The sequence below is a fragment of the Ctenopharyngodon idella genome, chromosome 11 (genome assembly GCF_019924925.1).
Source record: "Ctenopharyngodon idella isolate HZGC_01 chromosome 11, HZGC01, whole genome shotgun sequence".
NCBI classification, from domain to species: Eukaryota; Metazoa; Chordata; class Actinopteri; order Cypriniformes; family Xenocyprididae; genus Ctenopharyngodon; species Ctenopharyngodon idella.
The window spans coordinates 7476806-7489331 of NC_067230.1; the positions used below are offsets into that span (position 1 = coordinate 7476806).

Here is a 12526-nt window from a genome sequence, read left to right on the forward strand (position 1 = left end):
CATAATAATAGTTATCATAAATGTATGGAACTGGAAATTGTCATATCCACAGTCCATAATTGCATGATTGTGATGTTGCAATTCAAACATATTGCATGCCTACAATAGTTTACAAATTGCAAAAAAAAAAAAAAAAAAACAGAGATTTAAGAGACAATATAGAATAATTAAGGGCCAAATAGTGAAACCCGCAGGGGGTCAAACCAACACATTGAATGTAAAGAGTTTGCTCAAGGCCTTATCACGTCTCTAATGAACTGAAGTCAATGGGTGCTGTCCGTGGTGCTAAAGCCACGCTGCCATGGGCTGCAGTTGAGTAATTATCCTAGTGGCATTCTTTGCACAGCTTGACAGGCTGTTGTCTGGTAACCTATTCTTGATATTGGATTGCTTTTTCTGCTGGTCGAGGTGGAGCTTGCGGAAGCTAGAGTATGTGTGTATGTGTGTATTTGTGATTTATGAGGACACAAATTTGTATAATGACATGGGTATTACAGTGGTATTACGACATAAACATGAAATATAAGGAAATTTCATGAGTCCTCATTTTTAAAATAGCTTTAAAAACAATGTTTTATTTAAAATGTAAAAATGCAGAATGTTTTCTGTGATGGGTAGGTTTAGGGGTAGGGGTAGTGTAGGGGGATAGAATGTACAGTTTGTACAGTATAAAAACCATTATGCCTATGGAATGTCCTCACTTTGATAGCAAAACAAACCTGTGTGTGTGTGTGTGTGTGCGTGTGTGAGTGTGTGTGTGTGTGTGTGTGTGTGTGTGTGTGTGTGTGTGTGTAATTAAACCATCAAAATGAGGAAAATATTATATATATATATTTTAAATATTTTAAATATGAGGGAAGAACAAAACACTACACTTGGTTAAGATATTTATCTGACAAAAAAGGGTAAACTACAACTATAGGTTTTAATTTACTATGCAAAAGAAAATTTATAGAAAAAAACTATATTTCGTCAATTCTCTCTTGTTTATTAATGTGTTCATAATTTCTTTTTATGACATAATTTTTTATGTCCTCACAATTTGGCAAGTTTAATTAATTAATCACAAATAAAACAATTAACTCCGAGCACAACTACACAATATGCTTACAAAACCTTTAACAAATTTTTAATTATATTTGAAAAAAAGGTGAAGATTTCAATTTTCCCTGGCCAGACATCACTTTTAGCCACTACCACAAATTATTTAATAATTTTTCCGTGATTACTTTTTGTTTGTTTGTTTATTTGTTAGTTTTATTTATGTTTTCATTTATTGATTTATTTATTTCATTTTATATTGTCAATTTATATAGTTTTTTTTTTTTTTGTATTTATTATTCTTTAATACACGTACATAAATAATACACTTTTCATAGTTTCTCATTTGTAGACTTCTATGAGAAATTGTCTTATTATTTATTTAATAACATCTTAAAATAATACAGATGTGGAATTATTGGTAACACTTTACAATAAGGTTCATTAGCAATATATTTTTTACTGTATTTACTAATCTTCGTTAATGTTAGTTAATGAAAATACAGTTGTTTGTTCATGTTAGTTCACAGTGCATTAACTAATGTTAACAATATTTTAATAATGTATTAATAAATGTTGAAATTAACATTAACAAAGATTAATAAATGCTGTACAAGTGCAGTTCATTATTAGTTCATGTTAACTAATGTAGTTAACTAATGTTAACTAATGAACCTTATTGTAAAGTGTTACCAAATTATTTGTAATAATCACTTTTAAAGAAGAAAACAAAGATGGTCTTTTATAGATGGTCTGTAATTCAGCATTCCAGCAGAAAAAACACCAGAAAAACTACTTTTTTCATTAGAGAGCTCTTCTCAAACACAAAACTAAAACACTGATGCACCAGTTTTAACAACATCTAGTTCCCAATAAACACACACGCACGTATTACTCCTCATTACAACACAAAGACACACATCACCTCCCCCTGGCCTCCTCACACACTCACATAAACACAAACACAAGCAAACACCATCAAGCGACAGCCTACAGCGTGCACTACATCTGTGGAACAGGACATTCAGCATGGAAGGTCACTATCGTCCTGTGCCTGTAGCACTGAGCTAGGCATGAAATAGCCTTAACACCAGACACCAGACAGGCGCTAAAGCAGAAGCTATTCATGCTGCTAATGAGGTCTAAAACAGAGAGGCCTGGGAGACCCCACTGCCCCGGCCACTCGCTCGCGGACAAACACAGCCAAGTGTACAACCACCACCGCTCAAGTGGCTAATTGGAACAGAGCAATCAGGGAAGCAAACAAACATGGCACCTACTGTGAATGATCGACCTTGAGTATAGAGAGAGAGATAGTACGAGAGACCAGAGTGAGAGAAATAGAGACGCTATGACTACTACTATGCTTAGTCATCACATGCTAAAACAGAAGGCACTTTCCACCTATACACATTATGTCCAATTATTATTTTTTAGCATTAGAAGTACAAATCCAAGTGTTTTTTGTAATGAGCTATTAGATATGTTTGAGAAACTTTTACCAAACACAAAATTAACCTACACTCTAAAAAATGCGGGGTTAAAAACAAACCAAGTTGGGTTGAAAATGGAAAACCCAGCAATTGGGTTCTTTTAACCCAGCGGTTGGGTTAAAAGAACCTGCTGGGTAGTTTTATTTAGCTCAACTATTAAAAGTTTAAAAATTGCTGTATTTCTTGCTTAAAATCAACCCAAAATATGTTGGAAATTAACATTTATTAATATGTTTAATAATTGAACATTTATTAATAAGTTTAATGAATAATAATTCAACAATAAACATTTATTTAATTGCTTATTAATAAATGTTCACCTTTTGATTATTATTGTTGTTTCTAGTAATTATGTGTCTGATTTTTAATTTCCAACCTATTTGGGGTTCATTTTAAACCAGCCATATAGTCCATTTTTAAACAATAGTTGGGTTAAATAAAACTGCAAACAACCCACTCGCTGGGTTTGTCCATTTTCAACCCAACTTGGCTTGTTTTTAATCCAGCATTTTTCCAGTGTAGCATGAAAGGTAGCTATTTTTAAATATCTGAACCATTTCCATAGCATGAAGACAGTAAGTAACCACATTCCTTTTTTTCTTAATTTTTACATAAACTTAATTTATGAGAAAGTTAAAGTTGGCATTAATCCTAAATTGGAATAATCTTTTCTTCCCCATTGTGGTGTATATCCAAGTGAAATGGCTTTTCAAACAAGAGAAAATGTAGGGTGGAACTTGATTTTGTCCATCAGGAATTGATTGGATCGTTGTGGTTTGCTATTGATGTGATGTCATGTGAGTGACAGGTTGTCCCGCCCTCACGCCAGTAAACACATCATCAGAGAAGAGATGTCACTGCAAGAGGGAGGGGAAGTTATTTTGATTAAGATTACAAGAACAGAACAGATAAATCAATTATAATAAAAACTGCAATATTCCATTAAAAAAAAGAATTGTAAATCTTGACTTCATATGCTGGCTTTAACTCTAAAAGCTAACTACTAGCAATTCTTTATTTTATTTTATTTTATTTCATAGATTGTCTGTTTAATTTTTATGTTTTTGCTGTTTATTACTAAATATTGGTCAAAGGGTGGCAAAAATTGCAAACCCCATGTTATCAATCTATCATCTCTTTCCCACTTTCATCTTGCTTTTTCAGATAATCTATGTAATGGGAAGTTTCATAAGCACTTGCAAGACCTGTTTGCCCCTCTGGTGGTGAGGTATGTGGATCTAATGGAGTCCTCCATAGCTCAGTCCATACACAGAGGATTTGAACGAGAGTCTTGGGAACCTGTCAAGTAAGCAAACACTTTTTAATTCAATTAGTACTATTATAAAAAATAAAAAAAAATCACGCAATTAATCATGCCCCTTGGACTTCCGCAGTCTTGTGTTCAAAGAGCAAGATGGAATCCAGCAGAATGAAACAGAACTCAGGGGTCTCACTATGTGTTTTGTGTCTTTTTGTTTTTTTGAATCATTCTTTGCACTTATTGGGTTAGTTCACCCAAAAATGAAAATTCATTTATTCACCCCCACGTCATTCCAAACCAGCAAGATTTTCATTCATCTTTGGAACACAAATGATCTTTTTGATGAAATCTGAGAGCTTTCTGTTCTTCCATAGACAGCTACGCAACTGACACTCTGAAACTTCAAAAGAGTTCATAAAGAGATTGTAAAACTAATTCATATGAATTGAGTGGTTTAGTCCAAATTTTCTGAAGAGGCACAATCACTTTATATGATGAACAGAGTTATTTTAGGCTTTTATTCACATATAAACATTCATCAACTCACACATCAGTTGTGGTGAACAGAAGCTCAAGCATGTTTGCTTGATGTGCGAGAACCAATGAGGTTCATTCTCAGAGGTTTGTTCTCACGCGTCAAGCAGGTTCGTTTGAGCTTCTGTTTGTGTTCATTGATTAGTGTTTATATGTGAATAAAAGCCTAAATTAAATCTGTTCATCATATAAAGCGATTGTGCCTCTTCAGAAAATTTGAATTAAAACACTTGATTCATATGGATTAGTTTTACGATCTCTTTATGAACTTTTTGAAGCATCAAAGTGTCAGTTGTGTAGCTGTCTATGGAGGGACAAAAAGCTCTCCGATTTCATCAAAAAGATCTTCATTTGTGTTCTAAAGATGAACAAAAGTCTTATAGGTTTGGAACAACATGAGGGTGAGTAATTCATTAATTTTCTTACAGTCCTAACCAGCCCTGCTTGAAAACATTTTTGCATGATTCTTAAATATACAAGTCACCAGAACAACTTTGAATCACTTAACAAAGCAACATAAGACAAAGTGTGTGACTATAACTATGCTAATGCTAATTGAATCAACAATCTGCATTTCAGCAGAAACAAATGTGTGTTTTCTCATAAAACCAGAGCCAAAGTGATGATGATGTGATTCACTCCGTCTCATGTGCACTTCTCATCTCTACAACACCATCTTATCTCTAAATTAATTCTTCATCTTGTGCTCTAAACATACTGTATACGTAATGCTGTTTCTTTATCACCCATGCTTTCTTCTGTACATCTACATCATTGCATTCTTTTTTCTGTTTTTTTCCTTTTCCACAGGAGTTTAACAAGTAATCTGCCCAGTGTCAACCTACCAAATGTGAATCTACAAATGCCTAAAGTACCAAATCTGTCAGTTAATCTGCGTCCAATGCAAATGCCTAGCTTTTCCACCCCCAACTGGATGCCGGGTTTATCTGATACTGAGTGTGTACTGAGTCGGTACTGGATTCTAATACATGCATGTGTGGCCTTAGCATCAACATATCACCTTTAATTTGTGTTTAATTCTAATTCGGATTCACCCTAATTAGTTGTTGACAGGTTTCAACTCAATATTTTAATTAGGGTAGTCTTAAAAGGTGCATCTACAGTTGTGAGAAAAAGGTTTTTGAGCTCTTTGGAATTGAGGATTTCAGCATAAATTAACATTTCTAAAATGTTATTATGCAACATCACAGAAAATTTTATAAGTCATATAGTTTTTGTTGAGCCAAATAGTTAAACTGGAAATTGCCCCAGAATATGTGAATATGTGACCCGTGCTGGCAAAATGAGTCGGACGGGCTTACAGGCAAAACAAGTGAAAAATGTCAGTTTTGGTTCAATTTGAGGTTTTCACAAAAATGAGTTCATTTAGGCCTCATCTAGTGATCCAGATGCTCCAAATTAATGCTCCAAATTGCAATTAAACATCTAAAAGTATCTTTTTTTTTTTTTTTAAGTTTTCTAAGAGGAGTACCTTTCCTTTTACCATGAATAATGCCATTTTTCTCTGCTCGTTTCACCACGTGCGCTTTCCTCAGCACAAGTTTGGTATCGTTGTAAAACGCAGAATTCCAACTTTGTGAATATTCATAGCAAATTTTTGATGGCATGAATATGAACCAATAAAATGTGATTTTCAAACTCATGCTGATGTAAACAAAATTATATTACTCGCGCTAACTGACGGATCCGAAGCGCATGCACAAAGATCTCGAAGCGCATGCACAAAGATCTCAGCGCGCGATCCCGATAAATACACATATACACAGAATTAGAGTATTTAAAAAAATCTGTCTTGGCGAGTATTCACGCAAACATTATCTGTTATGTCTTTAGTGAATGCTTGGTTAACTGTTGGGAAAAAAACATCTGATGTTTATTACTATATTAGATCCATGTGATACAGTGCTTAATATATAGGCATTAATGTTAATCAAACAATTGTGGAATCATGGGAAAAAAAAGTTAAATATATTTTTTTCTGTAGATATGGGTTTTGACTTGAATTTGGTGGTATTACCAGGGATTTTAAGGTATGGTTGCTAGGTGATTTTGTTTTGGAACCTTCAGAAAACTTTAACTTGATTTTTCTCAAAATTGACTTTGCTGACTCTGTCGACTTCATACAGGTGTAGCTAAGTCATTTTTTGTCAGATTCCAACAAATCATACATCATTTTGAAGGTTTTTTTAATAGAGTATGTGAAAATAACAATAACACATTTTTGAAAATTTGCTCATTCTAACTCATTATGCCAGCACGGGTCACATATGTTTGCTATCAGAATTTCGCAACCAGATTACATTTTCCAGATTACAATCTGTTGTTGATTTACTATGTTTGGGATCATTTTCATGTGTCATAATGCACATAAGAGACAATAAACACAAACAGATGCTTTGACATTCTGCTATAGTCAAGTCAAGTCACCTTTATTTATATAGCACTTTTTACAATGCAGATTGTGTCAAAGCAGCTTTACAGTGATAACAGGAAAACAATTTTGGCTGCACATCAGCTCTACATAAACAGATGCTGTGCAAAAGGCCAATATCTCACTAATTGAGATTTTTTTTTGGTAGGTAAAGACAATTTTTTTTAATTAGAATTTTTTCTTATCAAATGATAGTGTATTATAGAAGATTGGCAAAGTACAATTTTCAATGTGTGTGTGTGTGTGTGTGTATATATATATATATATATATATATATACACACACACACACACACACACATATATATGTATATATATATATAAATGAAGTATAATATCTTGACTCACATGAAGGTAACATTATGGTCGTAATATGTATAAAAAATCAGGTAATTCCAAATAGTTCTCAAACTTTTTCTTAAAACTGTGTATGGGGAACTGAAGTACTTTATTTACATGGTTGGAAATTTTCTACATGTTTGTGTCAATGAATTATAAATTTGCGATTAAGGAACTGACAGAGGTGAGCCAAGGGAATTTTGGCTTATATTTAGACATGATAATTAAAAAAAAAAAACACAAAAAAGATTCTCCAAACCTTAGCATTTTCCAGACAAGAGTGAAATACCTTCAGCGCTGCATGTATTTGAAAATAATTATGCATGCACAGACATAATTATGCATACGGAGTGACACTCCATCTCTAAGGTGTAATGATGGGTAAACACCAAAGGTTGCCAAAACTAGTTGAAGCCACCATACTTCAGTCACAAAAATATTAGTACCTGTCTTGACATGTCAAACTCAAGCTTAAAATACTTTCTACCTAGAATTTGGTTAGCACTTTATTTTACAGTCCTGTTCCACACGAAAGCTGGGTAACTAACCCTGAACCTACCCCTAAACCAAACCTTAACCCATGTAGTTACCTTATATTATCTAGTACTTTCTTAGGTAAGTACAACGTATGCACAGTGCACTGTAAAATAAAGTACAACCAGAATTTGTTTACAATAAACTTGAATAATATTTCAGTAATAAATGTTATGCTAAGGCCACAGCATGGAAATAGCCCATGGACAATTTGAACCCAAAAATCCCTAAGCATGTTGAAGAGTTGGAAGATACAAATACAGTATCACACTATACTTTGATAGCTGGATATTAAAACTGAAGTGTGTCATTTCTGCACTAGCGGCACCAAACAAAATCGCAAAAATAACTAGAAAAGGAACGTTTGTTAAGAAAAAATTTTGAATCTTGGCTGGACTTGTCTGAAGAGGCCTTGTATACAGAAGCAGTTTCTAATGTTTCTTTGTGAATTCATTAATATCAAGCCAGTGTAATGACTGATTTCAGTCTCTCCTTCTTTGTTCAGTTAGTTTTCCCCACTCATGCCACTGGTTGAGCCAATTCAACAAATTTATTCACAATATCATGGTCATATATATGCTCATCATTGATTTTTGGTCACAAATAAGTGATGCTACTTTAACATCTTGTATCTTTCCAACATCTTCCTCCTTTACCTTTTTCTATTAGAATAGAAAAGGATACAGGTGTCCTTCCTCTTTCCTCTTGCTGTATTTGTTGGGTATGGGGTCCCAGAGTAGTAGCTCTCCTTCTGTACCCTGCCTTGAGATATAGGGTGTTGAGGATAAGAATACCACCCCATCCCACTTTTGGTCCTGTCCTGTTTCCTTCAGTGCTCTGAAATGATATACAGTGGGTACGGAAAGTATTCAGACCCCCTTAAATTTTTCACTCTTTGTTATATTGCAGCCATTTGCTAAAATCATTTAAGTTCTTTTTTTTTTTCCTCATTAATGTACACACAGCACCCCATATTGACAGAAAAACACAGAATTGTTGACATTTTTGCAGATTTATTAAAAAAGAAAAACTGAAATATCACATGGTCCTAAGTATTCAGACCCTTTGCTGTGACACTCATATATTTAACCCAGGTGCTGTCCATTTCTTCTGATCATCCTTGAGATGGTTCTGCACCTTCATTTGAGTCCAGCTGTGTTTGATTATACTGATTGGACTTGATTAGGAAAGCCACACACCTGTCTATATAAGACCTTACAGCTCACAGTGCATGTCAGAGCAAATGAGAATCATGAGGTCAAAGGAACTGCCTGAAGAGCTCAGAGACAGAATTGTGGCAAGGCACAGATCTGGCCACGGTTACAAAAAAAATTCTGCTGCACTTAAGGTTCCTAAGAGCACAGTGGCCTCCATAATCCTTAAATGGAAGACGTCTGGGATGACCAGAACCCTTCCTAGAGCTGGCCGTCCGGCCAAACTGAGCTATCGGGGGAGAAGAGCCTTGGTGAGAGAGGTAAAGAAGAACCCAAAGATCACTGTGGCTGAGCTCCAGAGATGCAGTCGGGAGATGGGAGAAAGTTGTAGAAAGTCAACCATCACTGCAGCCCTCCACCAGTCGGGGCTTTATGGCAGAGTGGCCCGACGGAAGCCACTCCTCAGTGCAAGACACATGAAAGCCCGCATGGAGGACTCCAAGATGGTGAGAAATAAGATTCTCTGGTCTGATGAGACCAAGATAGAACTTTTTGGCCTTAATTCTAAGCAGTATGTGTGGAGAAAACCAGGCACTGCTCATCACCTGTCCAATACAGTCCCAACAGTGAAGCATGGTGGTGGCAGCATCATGCTGTGGGGGTGTTTTTCAGCTGCAGGGACAGGACGACTGGTTGCAATCGAGGGAAAGATGAATGCGGCCAAGTACAGGGATATCCTGGACGAAAACCTTCTCCAGAGTGCTCAGGACCTCAGACTGGGCCGAAGGTTTACCTTCCAACAAGACAATGACCCTAAGCACACAGCTAAAATAACGAAGGAGTGGCTTCACAACAACTCCGTGACTGTTCTTGAATGGCCCAGCCAGAGCCCTGACTTAAACCCAAATGAACATCTCTGGAGAGACCTAAAAATGGCTGTCCACCAAAGTTTACCATCCAACCTGACAGAACTGGAGAGGATCTGCAAGGAGGAATGGCAGAGGATCCCCAAATCCAGGTGTGAAAAACTTGTTGCATCTTCCCCCAAAAAGACTCATGGCTGTATTAGATCAAAAGGGTGCTTCTACTAAATACTGAGCAAAGGGTCTGAATACTTAGGACCATGTGATATTTCAGTTTTTCTTTTTTAATAAATCTGCAAAAATGTCAACAATTCTGTGTTTTTCTGTCAATATGGGGTGCTGTGTGTACATTAATGAGGAAAAAAAAATGAACTTAAATGATTTTAGCAAATGGCTGCAATATAACAAAGAGTGAAAAATTTAAGGGGGTCTGAATACTTTCCGTACCCACTGTACAAGCTTCAGAGCAACAGGCATCTGCTTTCAGTAGAAACCAAATACAAGACTCTAAAAGGACTTTACTGGTTGTGTGAGTAACCCAAACTTTGATCTACATTGTTTCTCACAATAGTCGTTTTCAGTGTTTTTCACATAATGGATCAGTAATGTTTTGTTTGACATTTGATTTGGCCAGTTTTAAAAGAGTATGATTATTATGCTTGATATACTAGCATAATAAATAAACAAATAAATGAATAATCTCACCATTAATCAAGCTGTAAATATCTCTACACATCCTTCTGCTGTTGTATGTGAGAGACTGTTGAGTATTAGACGACTACAGTACAAATGAACCTGGTGTGAAAGCACCCTTAGAGACTTCTATCTAAATCTGGCTTCAGTGTGAAGCTCTCATTGCTTCAGTCGATCTTAAAATATGTTTCCACTGAAGATGCCTATAGGCCTGCTGGCTGTTTGAGGATACTGTACTCAGGCTGTGAGGAATGGTGTGAGAGTCAGTCTCTATTTTCTTTCTATGGTTCAGTTTGGACCATGTGGAGCTAAAATTTTCTCCATTCAAACAGATCTATAGCTTTAGTATGGTCAGTTGAAAGTCTGGGACTGTAGCTTCTCCTGCTACTTCATACACATACAGCCTTTATTTGTGATCCCGCAATTCTCCTTTGACATCATTGTGCATGTTTTACCTTACCTGAACTCAAACAACCAAGTAAGGCCTGATTGTTTATCATTTTGTTTTAGGATTAACCATTTATTTTTTTCCATGGAACGATCGTCAATGAGGTTGATCTGAAGCCGCCAGGGCAACTCTGCAATGATCGGGAAGTGGTAAAAAATAAGTTAAACAAATGTGCCACCATGGCGTGTGGACTTGAAACAGGCTTTGTCTCCTTTAACAACCCCCTGCCCTCTGACCTTCCTACTTCCTGACCTTTTCCGGAGCGTTTCCTTCCTGATATGCTGCTTTGATTAAAATAACATACTGTATCTCACTCTGACTGTCTCTTGGTGTTGGCAGTAATGGTTCTGGGACTTCAGAGGACTTGTTTTGGAAGCTGGATGCACTGCAGACATTCATAAGAGACCTGCACTGGCCAGAAGAAGAGTTTGCTAAACACCTGGAGAGCCGACTTAAACTCATGTCCAGTGACATGATCGAGTCTTGTGTGAAAAGGTGAGGCTGGAAAACATTGTTGACATTTGGAAACATGTTAACAGTCTTCTAACACAACAACTGCAGATATCTGACACAATATCTGAGCCTTTTTTTGGGGGGGGGGGGGGGGGATTTAGACACCCACTGTTGGATTTTGAAAGTGTACACATTAATTGCTCAAGAAAGCTTTTGGTATGTACTGCAGTGTGACGTGCTAAACTCCATTTAAACAATAATTTTAAACAGCGTTTTGCTATTTTTTAATTATCATGTATGTAGCTTTTATGACACAATATTAATTGACAGACGACATAAAATATTTGTACTTTTAATTCACACCACAGGACTGATTAAAATAATTACAAAATATAAGTTATAAATATAAACTTTCTGCTATACGTTCATGTATATTTTTTTCTCAGTAATTTAAAAATGAAACACCAGAAACTAAAATTGATCATTTTAAATTCTACAAGTGATTTGAATCATCACAACATTATAATGTAAAACATGAAATGTGGATATTCATTTTGACATATGCCAAAAATTACATTTAACAGAGTGTTTTGTTTTCATATACATTTTTAAAAAATCTTACTTAAAATATTGGTGATGATTAAAAAAGTGCACATTATGCATTAAAGGGATAGTTCACTCAAAAATGAAAATTTTTTCATCACCCTCAAGTTGTTCCAAACCTGTATGAGTTTCTTTCTTCTGTTGAACACATAAGAAGATATTTTAAAGAATGTTGGTAATCAAACAGTTGACGGTAGACATTGACTCTCATAGTAGGAAAAAATAGTCTATGATGGATGTCTACCGTCAACTGTCTGGTTACCAACATTCTTTAAAATATCTTCTTTTGTGTTCAACAGAAGAAAGAAACTCGTACAGGTTTGGAACAACTTGAGGGTGAGTAAATGATGACAGAATTTTAATTTTTGGGTGAAATATCCCTTACTAACTATCCAACCAACCAAATATCTAGTAATCAAGTCATTTAGTATGCAATTAGCACTACATTTAATTCTTCATGATGTGTTTTTGCAGCCACCATAAACCCTCAACAGCAGTCATTTGAGTTAAGTTCACTTTAGTAAACAAAAAAATCTTTTGGCCTCTCCATTTGAATAACAGAAAAAGGGCTAGCTGAGTTTTAATGAGCATGTCCACATCTGTAATCCTTCTACTTAAAGTGTTGTGAGGATGTCAAGCAGGACATCTTCTTAGCAGTA

The 12526-nt window shown here is 35.5% G+C and overlaps 1 protein-coding gene across 19 annotated transcripts in view; it reads left to right on the top strand.

Moving 5' to 3' along the window:
• The window catches only part of cadpsa (Ca2+-dependent activator protein for secretion a), a 136670-nt gene that overhangs the window by 100635 nt on the left and 23509 nt on the right, over positions 1 to 12526 (top strand). For 14 of the 19 annotated variants that reach the window (XM_051911566.1, XM_051911567.1, XM_051911572.1 and 11 more), the window contains 3 exons: positions 3699 to 3840; positions 5140 to 5286; positions 11151 to 11306. In XM_051911566.1, coding sequence (XP_051767526.1) covers positions 3699 to 3840; positions 5140 to 5286; positions 11151 to 11306 — 445 coding nt within the window. The remainder of the gene's footprint in view (positions 1 to 3698; positions 3841 to 5139; positions 5287 to 11150; positions 11307 to 12526) is intronic. The other 5 variants (XM_051911579.1, XM_051911580.1, XM_051911582.1 and 2 more) reach the window with 1 other exon arrangement.